General features: G+C 35.7%; 2 protein-coding genes across 2 annotated transcripts in view; both read right to left on the bottom strand.

Annotated features, from left to right (window-relative positions):
• Nucleotides 1–934: 934 nt before the first annotated feature.
• On the bottom strand, nucleotides 935–2,063 carry fabp2 (fatty acid binding protein 2, intestinal). Its single transcript, XM_056265121.1, has 4 exons — nucleotides 1,955–2,063; nucleotides 1,637–1,809; nucleotides 1,268–1,375; nucleotides 935–1,164 (listed from the first exon to the last, which is right to left on the bottom strand). Exons 1-4 carry the CDS (start codon nucleotides 2,019–2,021, stop codon nucleotides 1,114–1,116), a joined length of 399 nt encoding a protein of 132 aa, XP_056121096.1. The 5' UTR covers nucleotides 2,022–2,063; the 3' UTR covers nucleotides 935–1,113.
• Nucleotides 2,064–4,498: 2,435 nt separating this feature from the next.
• Nucleotides 4,499–13,495, bottom strand: part of gucy1b1 (guanylate cyclase 1 soluble subunit beta 1) — a 90,885-nt gene continuing 81,888 nt past the window's right edge. The window contains exons 12-13 of the mRNA XM_056265115.1: nucleotides 9,402–9,556; nucleotides 4,499–5,752 (exon numbers count right to left, since the gene is read on the bottom strand). Coding sequence (XP_056121090.1) covers nucleotides 5,635–5,752; nucleotides 9,402–9,556 — 273 coding nt within the window. The 3' untranslated portion in view covers nucleotides 4,499–5,634. The remainder of the gene's footprint in view (nucleotides 5,753–9,401; nucleotides 9,557–13,495) is intronic.

The raw sequence follows: 13,495 nt of genomic DNA, 5'->3' as shown, positions 1-13,495 counted from the left end.
ACTCCAGTGAGTGAGAAACTTTTGTGACATTATACACCATTCAACAAAGTTTGGGGTCAGACTCAGTAAGATTTTTTTTTTTCTAAAAGAAATGTAAAAACATTACTTTTTATTCAGCAAAGATGCATTAAATTGATCAGAAAAGTGACGGTAAAGACATTTATAATGTTACAAATTTTCTATTTCAGATAAATGCTGTTCTTGTCAACTTTATATTCATAAAATAATCCTGAAAAAACATTTTCAACATTGAGAATAATAATTTCTTGAGCAGCAAATAAGCATATTAGAATGATTTCTGAAAGATCATGAGACACTGAAGACTAGAGTAATGATGCTGAAAATTCAGCTTTGCCATCACAGGGATAAATTACATTTTAAAATATATTCAAATAGAAAACTATTATTTTAAATTGTAAACATATTTCACAATATTACTTTTTTTGCTGTATTTTTGGATCAAATAAATCCAGCCTTGGTGAGCAGAAGAAACTTGTTAAAAACATTTAAAAATCGTACCAATCTACAACTTTTGAACGGTATATGTGTATAAAATAAGTCTTAAAGACAGAGATAGCGATTGTGTCTTTGACTTTAATTTCATTGCAAATGGACCTTTGTACATACTCCCTAGAGGTTGTTTGTGGAGTGCCTTTTTTTTTTTCATGCAAAATATTGACATAATTCAAAATAAATGAATAATGTAAAATTATATCCCCTATATATTTTTGGAGATTATGCAGTTATTTTTATTTTTTGTTTAATAAACTTCAAATGTTCAATCACTGATACAATTTATTTGCATCTTTGTATGATTATTATCTAAATGTTTTCCTTTTTAAAACAATGTATCACAATGTATTTCTATTAGAAATAATTTTATTCAACACGAGTCACAACACATGCAGCATATAATTAAAACTGTTCACACAAGGACGTAATAAGGGCTTTATTACCATAAATATCAAAACTCATAGTGCAAATGACACATGATTTACATACATGCTTTGTAAACTTTAGGGCTGCCAATTTTGTTAAAACCCTTATTAGGTTGAATGCTTACAACACTTGGTTTCATATCGTCCAACTAAATGTTGGAATGCTAATGGCATTTTAACCCCTCTTGAAAATCCTCTTGGCCTCGACACCTTCATAGCAATAACACTGCAAGGAACAAAAAATCAAAAAGTGAGAACACAAGTTTAAAGCATTTAATCCAAATTTTTATTTGAGGATTTGTCATAATCCATAAGGAACAACAGCTCACCTGTACAAGTTCATCACCGATAATCTTCCTGGTTGTTATTAGCATCTTTCCATTGTCCTTGCGTGTGAAAGTCCCTTTGAGCGTGTCACCCTCCATGACCCAGGATCCCTGCAATCAGAATGTCAAAAAGTCAGACTCATTTTGAACTCAGCAGTGTGACAATGCCTCGTTGACCTGTTAGTGATGGTTTGTTCAGGAGGCTTGAATAGAGGGTGTTATGAAAGTTACGTATTTTTCTCTGAACCTTTGCCCTTGGGTTCGCTATGGGTTAAAGGTTCTTAATGGAACCATAGATGCCAATACAGAGCCTTTATTTTTAAGGTTGTAAAGACTGAAAATGCCTCTGAAATTTGAAATCGTTGTACTTACTGTGAGCTCAGTGCCGTCTGCCATGGAATAGTTAAAAGTGACACCCAGAGTAAAGTCAATTTCCACTGTGCGGAAAGTGCTGACTTCCTTCAAATTGAACTTATCTCCGGTCTGCTCCACGGTGATCTTCAGGTTGTCATGAGAAGCTAGTTTCCTTTTCACCATGTTGATGCCTGTTGAAGATATGCAGTACACATGCACAAACACCTTATAAATAATGACTCGCTGAATCACTCAACATCTTTAGAAAGAATATTTCAGCATTTGATCTTGAAACCAACAATATTCAGGCGATGCTTAATTTGTCTGTCCACTCACCCATTTCTTCCATGAACTTCTCGTAGTTCTCATTGCGGTCAACTTTCCAGGTCCCATTGAAGGCCATGATGACAGACTGCTGTGATCCTGACGGTGGCCTAACTTTACCCCGTGCCTGTCTTTTATACCTGTGCGAGTGAAGGCACGCTGTCTTATCTGAGTATTATCTTCATGCTGATGTGGCCGAGTAAAGCTCACAGAGTATAAAATTCACCCTCCCTCCAGGCTATACATTACACATCACAGCATGCCTTGCTTCATCATTGATTGTGCAAAAAGAGTGGAGGCTTCAAGTCATTCCATGAGAACAAGTACTCACTTGTATTTGATGGTCAAATATTCACCTGGCATTAGTGTCTCTGTTGTTCTCACACAAAGTCCTCCTTTTGTTTGAATTGTTTGCTGTTTAAACTGTAGTGTCTGTTACACTAGTTGTGGTTTATGTGGCAAGAACTTCTGTGGAACTCTGAGTGGTGCATTAAGCAATGAATTTTGTCTGAATCTGTTGCATCTTTTAAATTGAGAACTGTGAAAGGCGAAACTATTCTAATGGGGTTATCGATGTATTATTTTGCAGCTACAGTATGTATGACATGACTCAACAGTTCATTGAGAGTTTTTCACTGTTATTGCTTACAATGTCTTAAATACTAAGGAAAAAGCCACTGTGAGAAAAGCTGTGGCATATTCACTTATAATGAAAATGTAAACCAAAAAGTGTACATGGCCTGTCCAAATATAAAATTAACGCAACATGTAGGGTGGAAGTTTTATCTGGAGACTAAATGACAAGATTAAGAGATATCAAGACCTGAGACATGATAATCTCTGGTAATGGTTTATTTTATCATTCCCTCAGTCTTTATCTCTCAACAGTGCAATAAAATAAGACCTTTGAAGACCTTTTGTATAGTCCTTTTTCATGACCTTTGGTATCGTCCTATTGAAAGCAAACACAAGAAAAGATCTAAACTCAAAAATATTTCATGATATTAATGATGTTCAAAAATTTCATAACTGCACCTTTTACTGCAACTTAAACCATAATGTTGAACCATAGAGGCTTCAAGTGAACATACAGGACTAATAAAACCATATAGTTATGGTTATAAGTTTACATACACCTTGCAGAATCTGAAAAATAGTGATCTTATTTTGTTAAAATAAATATGACTTATTTAATCAGAAGTCTCTTATGCTTTACAAGGCTCCATTTCAAAAATACAGTAAAAACAGTAATATTGTGAGATATCAGTACAGTTTATTTTTATTGTGATCATTCAGAAATCTTTGCTGAAAACAGTATTTATTTAAAATACACTCTTGATCAATTTAATGCATCCTTGTTAAATATAAGTTAATTAATAAGTTAAAAATTAATTTCTTTAAACAAAAAGAAAACTCTTATTAACAACAAGCTTTTAAATGGTAGTTTAAATGCACTTTTTTTCAGTATAATATGTGGCTTTACAAACCATATGCTCCATTGAAGCCTCTGTGGTTCATATACTCTAGGTTGTTAATCTGCATTTTCCCTGCTCAATTACTCTTCTATAAAACACAATAGGTTGTTTATTAATCAGGATTGTAAAGTCATGCTTGATTGCTGTAATCAAATAATTTAGCAATTTGCATTTGCACTCTATCACTAGGGTATCAACAATCCTCTCACTGAATCTGAGTTCAGACACAAATCAAAACAATCTGTTTCTATGATGGTTTAATCTTTTTTATGACATAATCAGTTGTCTCACTGCACTTGGCATGTTGATGCATTTTACTAGAGGAGTAACTGCTGGCATAGTTTATTTCGAGAAGATAATGATTAACTAGACAATCTCTAATCTACAAATGAAAGTTGATATATGGAAGTGGAATTATTGAAAATATAAGGGTCATAGTCCATCAGGAAGATTTCAAGGTGAAGTAGAATTTGCTAAATTGGTATTTTGTATTAGTTTTCACTCAGAGCTAATCATTCTTTTTTAAAGTAGTTACATGTTTGTACCACAAGAAGGAGACAGTTACATTAATATTAACAGACTGAGCTGAGACTAATTTGGCAAAGTGACAGTAGGCCTATTGCTTTAGCTGCCTGAAGGTAACATTGTCATCTGGTGATGATAATACATTAGTCTGCTCATATAGTAGTAGAGGTTTTGCTTAGGTTTGTGCAGTCAACATTATGATCCATAGTAAGCTTCTTTTTTTTTTTTTATGAAATGAATGCCTTTATAATATGAATAATTTAATCTGTACACTCCTGACATTTATATTTTTGTTGATGTTTCTATTCACACAACACCACTTATAAAGAAACTGTATAAAGAGTCTGAGGGTCTGTCTGATTTTATAAAAAACAACAGTGTAAGATTTTAGATTTGACTGTTTATTTTTATTTGATTTCCAAGCAGCCAGACAGATATATGATTGTTTATGGGCATTAGAATGGACAACTTTATAAATAATTTTTAATTTTGTAACAGAAAACAAACCTTAGCAGCAATGCAACACAAACAAACAAATTAGACAACAAATAGCAAATCTTTTAAACAATATTTTAATACAAGACTTAAATATGTAGAGGTGCACATAAAAGCATTGTGACATGGGCAGGTTTCCTTTAAATAAATCTATATGTGAGATTCAATGAATACAAACTCTCAAAGTCTATCCAATTTTTAAACACTAAATATTCACTTTGAAATGTGTTAAGAATATATTCATTCACGCAATAACACATAATAAAACAATATAACAGTAGCGTATTCTAAATTGTATTCATAAAACGGCTTTATATGTACATGTTTGGTAAATTCTCTGATGCAATGTACGAGTGTAATTATGATTCTGTGCAGGCATTTTTATTATTTACAGCATGCACATTATCCTCAGAAACAGAAAACTAAATTCAGACTTGTGAATTGAATTATGGTTAAACTGAGTATTTCCAATATAATACATTGATACAGTAACAAAATGTGCTTTGATCCTGAAAATCTACAAGTTAGTACTTAATTAAAGTGCACAATTTAAACAGTTTGTTTTAGATATTTCTATGTTGAAGTGCTCTTAACTTTAAATATCATCACACAGACATACAGGACTCAATACAGTGACAAAAGAAAATAACTTATTTTACTCAGTGATGAAATAACAAAATATTCCTGGACTTGGTAGTGATCTAAATACTGTCACATCCTATAAATAAAAATGATGAAAACAAACACTTGATGAGCACGTCTGCATGTTGCATAGCGTATTTTTTCCATTTTCCAGTTGTATTTATTCAGATGTATATTTAATTAATCTGTATTAAATCAATTCAATTGTTGGCACTCAAAGTAGTATCATTAATTAATATCAAATGGACAGTAGTTTCCATATTTCTATGTAAAATGTGTACAGCTGGTCACCCTCTACTCTATAATACCCTTTCCCCCCGATTTTTTTTTTTTTTTCATTTTCTGTGAATTAGAGATAATTGGCACTTGAAACGCAGGGGTCACTGAAGAACATTCTTAATTTGGCCTTTCTCCCTGAGAGGGGGAGAATAACATGATCTTGATGAAGAAAGCAAAGTACAGTATGTTCCTTTTCATAGATCTTAGAAATGAATGAACACACATTAGCAGAGAACACAATAAAAATTGCATCGCTGCAGCCCCACAGTGTGTCTGTTAGGTCTTGCGTGAGAGAAACCACACTTTCATTGGCTCTTTTTTTCCTTTCATGGATACAGGTCCTCTGTACTCCAAATGAAACTGAGGATCAGCATTTTCCACTGACTGCAAACACCTGAGACAAAACAATAAATTACAACATTCACTTTATTCATGTATATTAATTGTTATATTGTATTAATTGTATTCAATTATATTGTATATGATATTATATTATATTATATATGATATTATATGACATTATTATATATTATACAATTAGTTCTTGTTCTCGATTCTGATTGGCTGAGAGCCTTTTACAGCCATGCGATATTCTACCATTATCACCACAGGAACCGTTTCACCGTTTGTATTGTATCACGCGCTTGCAGCATTTCTCATACCATCAAATACCATCATTTTACAAGTACTACTGTTGTTGTGTCAGAGAATGTAGTTTTAAAGAGTTAGTTCACCATTTATTTTATTTTAAATTATGTCATTCATTTCTTATCTTCATGTCGTTCCAAACCTGTAAGACCTTAGTTTACCTTCGGAACACAAATTAAGATATTTTTTTATGAAATCTGAGAGCTTTCTGACCCTCCCATAAACTGCAACGTAATCGCCACTTTCAATGTCCAGAAAGATAGTAAAGACATCGTTAAAATAGTGCACAAAAAGTATTCTTGTCGCTTCATAACTGTCATGGATTCAATCAACAACGACACACCCCAATCAGTCTCAACTCAGCGCATCTGGTCCCGCTCATCATCTCCGGAGTTCTAATCCTTTCCACCTGCATGTCATCACCACTCACCTCTGATGCACGCTGCTTATAAGCCTCAGTCATTCTACACCCGGCGTCCGGTCTCGTCTATTTGATGCCTGTGGCTCTCTCGTTCCAAACCTTCATTGTCTGGTCCTAGAATTGCCCTATCGCAAGTGTTTTCGGTATTATACTTACGACCTATCTGTGTCTCCTAAGCAGCTTCAGTGTGGTGGTTTCCCTTGAGCACCCTGGTCTTCTCATCTGTGAATCCTCTGATCTTCTATTCGCTACCTCACGGATCCAGGGAAGATTCCAAGTCTATTCGTGATCAAGCTTGCTCAAGACTGTTCTGGTTCGCATATATCCAGTATTCCTGAAGTGACCTCGAGCCTTCTCGTATCGTGGAGTTGCACTACGTGTCTAATCTACATTGTCAATCTATTTCTGTGTCTTCGTTCCTCAGTATACTGTGACAATAACATTAAGGTTGAACCACTGAAGTCACATGGACTATTTTAAGGATATCTTTACTACCTTTCTGGGCCTTGAAAGTGGTGATTACATTGCAGGGGTCAGAAAGCTCTCAGATTTCATCAAAAATCTCTTCATTTGTGTTCCCGAAAATAAATCAAGGTCTTATGGGTTTGGAACGTTATGAGGGTGAGTAAATAATGACAGAATTCTCATTTTAGGGTGAACTATCCCTTTAAGATTTTTTTAGGTGAGAATGTAGAATATATACTATATACGTGTATATAGGTGAACAAACCAAGTGATCTCTGACCCCCTAAAAGGACCCTCGTTTGTGGTCCGATTTCTTTGTGATATGTGAAAGCGATGAGCTCCTGGTCCACTTTGCGTTTCGTTTCGTGCTACAGTGCATTCTATCTTTTGCAGTTCTAGTGTCTCCGTCCCAACATACTGTACAACGTGACATACATTCACATCACATGTTAACGTAGAGTTACGCTCTTGTGACACTGCACAGTCATGAAAGATGATAATTTGCATGTGTAAATGCATAATATAACATTGCATAACATTTCATTCGCGTGCTGTTCTGAGCGTGAACACCCGAAGCGCGTGAGTACTGAATCAAGTTATCTTCCGTGTCTTATTGGCAAATACGCACAAAGTTTACATAAACACAGTCGGTTATGTGTTATGTCTAAAGTGAAAGTAGACAGTTGGGAGAAAATCGGATGCTTGTCTATCCGTGCAGCATGAGCTCTTAAAGAAACAGCAACCAAATAATAAACATGCTGCCTGCCGCTAGTCCTTAGTGTTAATAAAACAAGAAAAGAAAAAATCACTCACTGCTCTTCACTGAAGAGCTTCAGTAGCTTAAATATGAATCAATCTATAATTTATACAGTGAAGTCTATGTAGTGTTTTTTTTGTTGTTTTTTACATTTGTTTATTCAATTTTGTATTTAAATGGTGGTGTTATATCCACCTACTGTGGCTGAAAAAATAAAGCACTGGTTATTTCATTTGTATGTTATGTTGTGTATTTGTAATGTGCATCTTTATTCTTATTTTTAATAACAAAGATAAAATAATGAAATTAAAGATTTTTATCTTCGCCCACCATGGCCTACATGGTCTGTCTTTCTTTTTTCTGTTATATTTTACTACACTGTATTTTGTTATCTCTGTAAGGCTGCGTTTTTAAAATAGGGAAATGAGTTTGGCTGTAGCTTACTGGTCAGTCACTTGCAAAATATTAAACACATGAAAAGAATCGTGATGAAATTATGAATCGCGATTTTCCTGAAAAAAATTATATTTTTGCCACATCGCACCACCCCTAAAAGAGGCTATAACAAAACAGCGCTACAATGCCGTGTAAAAGTAACAAAACAAAAAAAAATTACAGAAGTACATGAGCACCAGTGAAAAAATGTGTCGAAGTGGGGATCCCGCTGAAATAAAGGATTCCTGTCTACGACCACCTGGATTGAAATTTTGGGTGCAAGCACTTGTGCTTGTCTTACAGATGTTGTCGAAGGTGGAAGTGTAGAAATGCAAAATGCACAGAAAGCTGGGATCCGAGAACAAGAAAGGGTCTGAGATCACTTCAATGCTGAAGAGGACCAAAAAAAGAACCTGGTTCTCTTTTGAGTCCAGCATATTGTAAACAACAAAAGGACTGAGGTCACTTTCGGCTGGGTTCCTTTCTGGTTCACTTTAAGTGAACTGGGTTTGGTTCTTTTAAAATGAACTATGTGAAGACACCCTTATAAATGCATTGACTCATGGGAAATCCCCTTAACTGGGCAAAGACAAAGATATCACTTTCTTCAGCGGACATTCAAACTGATTTTGTAATAATGAATATCAAAAAATGAATTCAAATGAAATTAAGGTAACGCTTCCTTTTACAGTACAGTACTTACGTGTACTTACAGTGTACTTACCTAGAAAGTACTAGCTAATATAAGGTAAGTACATGGGTTAGGGGTAGGTTTAGGGGTAGGTTCAGGGTTAGTACCTAGTTATTACCCAGTAATTATAATTACTATAAAAAGTATATAGTAAGTACATGGGTAACAGGACTGTAAAAGGAAGCGTTACCGAAATTAATATAAGTTTGACCTGAAGAATATCAGCTAGATGCAGGTAAAGCACTCGCTTAGTCGATCTCTCTCTCTCATAATACTCTACTTTACTATACATAATACAATAAGCTTCAATAAGCTTTTATTTATACCTGTGTTGTGTTGTATAAATGCAATATCACACTCGTAGACGTTCGATTTGGCTCTATATCGGCACGGCTGTGATTCTGCTGATAAAGAGCGATATCTTATTCAAGTAAAAAAAAAAAATACCCACTGAATAATCCTAAATTAACTGATAACAACAAAATTAATTTTAATTAGTTAAATCAGGTAGGAACTGCTCTTTAACATTACACATTACCATTTTTACAACGTGTATATTAATTGTACACTGCCAATTTCATAAAAATACAAACAGATTTTTGCCATTCAGATTTGACATCTCTCACCTGTATGTGTATTCAGACACATTTATCCTTCCTTTCTCTCCTGTGGTCTCTGTACGACTTGTCAGGTTGACCGTGTTTCCAAACAAGCAGTAACGGGGCATTCGTTGCCCGATCACCCCTGTGACCACCTCTCCTGTGTGGATTCCAATGGTGATCTGCTCCAAAACATAACAGTTAGATGGTAAATATGTAAATCTTGACAATATGTATACACATTCACACATAAAACATTAATAATCATATTGTCTTTAACAATGCTGACATATTTATACAGGAGAAATCGTTTTTTTCTCCAGCAAATGCATAAAACATTCCTTCTCTGATCGAGACACGCTTTGCCATGAGTACGTGCCAGAGCAGAGCTAACTGTTCAGAATAAAGTTAATGTGGGTGTATTTTTAAACACTGAAAGGAAGGATGATCTGACGGTGTCTCCCTTTGCCAGACTGTGCTTACTTTTGTGTGTGTGTCTTTGTGTGAAAGTGTCTGTCCCATCCGCCTAATACAGCATTCTCTCTCATTTAGACGCAGCAGATCTTTAACAGCCGCACATATAATAACAAATCTGTGTCTTCTGGTTAAACAAAAGACGACGCCGAGACTATTCTTTACTTGGGACATGTCTAACACAGTTTAGAAATGTATTATAGAGCTATTCTTAGAAAACACAAAACATAAGGTAAAATGTATACCCACAGGAGCATGTTTTATGATGGGGGTGTTTTATGAAGGACAGCATGGTGGGTGGGAGCTTATGTGACCCCATCAGCCAGGTATGTAAAATATGCAAGAGATTTTGTTTAATTTATGCTATGGAGCAGCACATTAAACAAGTCTAAACATTCAGGATTTATTTATACATTAAATTACATATGCAATGACCAGTACATACTTGTGTATGTGCAGTGTGCATTGGAAATATTAGTTAAGGCGAGACACGGCAGGCAAAAACAATAGTTTTTTTTTCACTGGTCAATTTTGAGATTTCGGGATATTTGTCTTCAAAAACATGTCTTCTTTCAGACTTGTGGTGAAAAAAAGTCCGAAATACACATTTAGGTCTTTATTTTACTACACTTTGTCTGTTTGCGTCTGTAGATTTCTCATAAATTCATCAAAAGTTGGCGTTGTAAATCATCCGTTGCTCCGCGATCACGATCTGCACCCTGTCATCACACACACCGTTAGAAAGCTCTCTCTCTCTTGTACAATGTTGTCGGATCCAAATATGGTAATTTCCTTTTTATCAGCAACCAATCGTGAAAGTAAAAGGGCGCAAATGCGCAATCTCAATAGCCGCGTTTCCACTGACGGGCCAGGGCCGGGCCGTGCTAGTGCGTGCCAGGGTCAGTCGCGTTTCCACTGTCACTTACGGGGCTTACTCGGGGCCAACGGCCAGGATTTCTGGCCCGTCGAATACCTTGGGCCAAAGCGGGCCAGCTCGGGCTAGAGGAGTGGTTACGAACAGAGGCGGGGATTACCTGAGTCGAGAGACAGGAGCGCCGAATGATTCTGTCAGCATTAAAGACTTTTAAAATAATTTAACTCACTTTCATGTTTTAATGCCTTCTGTTTGTGATCCGATGTGGATTCTGATCACCGTATAAGGTAGAAATATAAATACGCGATGCAAAAGACTATGCGCGCTAACCATTACCATAGTAAACATAGTAAACGCTTGAAGATACGCATAGTAAAAAAACATGGTGAACGCTTGAAGAAGTCAGACCAATCATAAAGGCTATCACAATCATGTTTTTATTTTATCTGTCAGTAGCCTACATATACTACATAGTAGTCTCTTTATACCGGACTCTACTTTTTTTCGGGGGCTTCCTGTTTCTCTGACTGAAAATATATCTGTAGCTACTGGGAGTCGAGACTGTGCTAACGCTCCTCAGGTCGTATTTTTGGTGGCATATAACATTATTTGTAGAAATTATCATTGTTTCTAAATGTGATATATGTCCTGTAACTACCAATAAACAGAAACAGCCTCGACTGAATAATGTAAGTGTGTCCTCTTTCTTTTGTGAAATAGACCTAACGTTAACGGTCATTTATTTCTGTGTGACTAATGTGCAATTTTGACATAAATTAATTCATTATGATCAATGTATCACTTTTTATTGTAAACCTGTGGTAAAACATCGATGCTTGGGTTTTAAATATTCAAGTAAACAACAAAAATGCCAGCAAACGGCCGCTTTTATCATGTTTGTTTTGCGATGCACGCTGTTTCCAGTGATTTCTTTCTGATTAGTTTTCTGATAAAACTTCCATTTGTTGGTGAAATGATGGGTTAGTGTGACGTTGTTCCAGAGAGGCGTGTTGCGGGCGTGTTTTAGTGACGCGCTGTGGAGTTTCTGGCCCGACAGTGGAAACGCAGGCCAGGTGCTACTGGCCCGAGGCTATTAGCCTGGCACGGCCCGTTTAAAGCCCTGGCCTAGCACTGGCCCGACAGTGGAAACGCGGCTATTGGCTGATGCTAAATCTTTAAAGCCCGTTTTCTCAAAATTACTTTTCTCTCATACTCAAAGTCCGAAATCTCCACTTCGGTAGCACCTATATACACTGTTAGACATTTTATTGTATTTTTGCGGTAACTTACTGGCAGCACTATTGCCAGTAAGTTACTGTAAGTTCCCCTTTACAGTAGCTTACCTGTAAAAGTGTTTTACGGTATGATGCCTTTACTGTAATTTCATTTTACAGTAAGATGCCCTTACCGCGATTTAATTTTACAGTAAGATGCCCTTACTGCAATTTAATTTTACAGTAAGATGCCCTTACCGTGATTTAATTTTACAGTATGATGCCCTTACTGTAATTTCATTTTACAGTAAGATGCCCTTACCACATTTTCATTTTACAGTATATTGCCATTACTGCACTTTATTTTTACAGAATGAAAAAGTAAATTTACTTTAATTTATATTTTACATGAATGCTATTGAATTTAAAAATTCCCAAAAAAGTGACTTGAGTCCATGTACATCAGCATATTCTTTATTCACTGTCACAATCAATTACATCCATTTTATACATTGTGATGCAACATTAGGCAAGGCAGTTTTATTTATATAGCACATTTCATACACTGGCAATTCAAAGTGCTTTACACAGTAAGGAATTAAAATAATCACAAAATAAAAGCAAGGAAAATTAAAGTGCCCCTATTATGGGTTTTTGAAAATTACCTTTCATGTAGTGTGTAACACAGCTCTAAGTGAATGAAAACATCCTGCAAAGTTTTAAATCTGAAAGTGCACCGTATATAAAGTTATTGTCTTTCAAACATAAGAGTCGACTCTGAGTCAATGAAATGAATCGTTTTTCAAACGAGTCATAAGCCGTTTCATTGTGACGTCAAGATGAAACATTAGCATATTGCCCGCCCACTTATTGCGCGCAGACACCAGGGAAGACTTGAACCTCAAACACTGCAGCTGATTCCTGTGGATGCTGGACAGCATCATGTCGAGAAGAAGCTGTGCTTTACAATGTGACCGTTAAGCCAGTTTTTTTTTTCACCGCTCAAGGACGAGCATGTGAAGAATCAGTGGTTAAAATTAATCTTTACCATGATACCACAGCAGTATAATCCTAAACTTTTGCTGTGTTCCATTTATTTTACTGACGACTGCTTCTCAAATCTCTGAGTTCAATGCAGGATTCGAGAACCTCTTGCTCTTGAAAGATGGTGTTCAAATACTTAGTTTTGAGTTTTATATTGTGTAGGTCTCCTGCTAACTGGTCTTACTGTCTTACTTACCTAAAACTGTGTCTATTAATGCAGATTGTCTGTTGTTCTCACTACTTTGAGGAAATATTAAGCATGGAGCAAGGTTTGTTTTATGTTACATCAGTCATTCACGCTAGAGCTCGGCTAATGTATCCACTGTTATTGATACAGTTTCCATGTGTTCATCGCAATAAATTAGAAAAATACTCTGTAAATAAAGTACAAGTAAAATAATCGGTTTGTTGATGGACATGCACTTGTTAAAAGGATAGTTCACCCAAAAATGAAAATTCTGTCAGTAATTACTCTCCCTCATGTTGTTCTAACCCCGTAAGACTTTCGTTCATCT

Source organism: Rhinichthys klamathensis, unplaced genomic scaffold, assembly GCF_029890125.1.
Source record: "Rhinichthys klamathensis goyatoka isolate OS25496 unplaced genomic scaffold, OSU_Roscu_1.1 h1tg000229l_1, whole genome shotgun sequence".
NCBI lineage: Eukaryota > Metazoa > Chordata > Actinopteri > Cypriniformes > Leuciscidae > Rhinichthys > Rhinichthys klamathensis.
The sequence above is the reverse complement of the archived record's forward strand: the minus strand, read 5'-3'. Positions and strand labels throughout refer to the sequence as shown.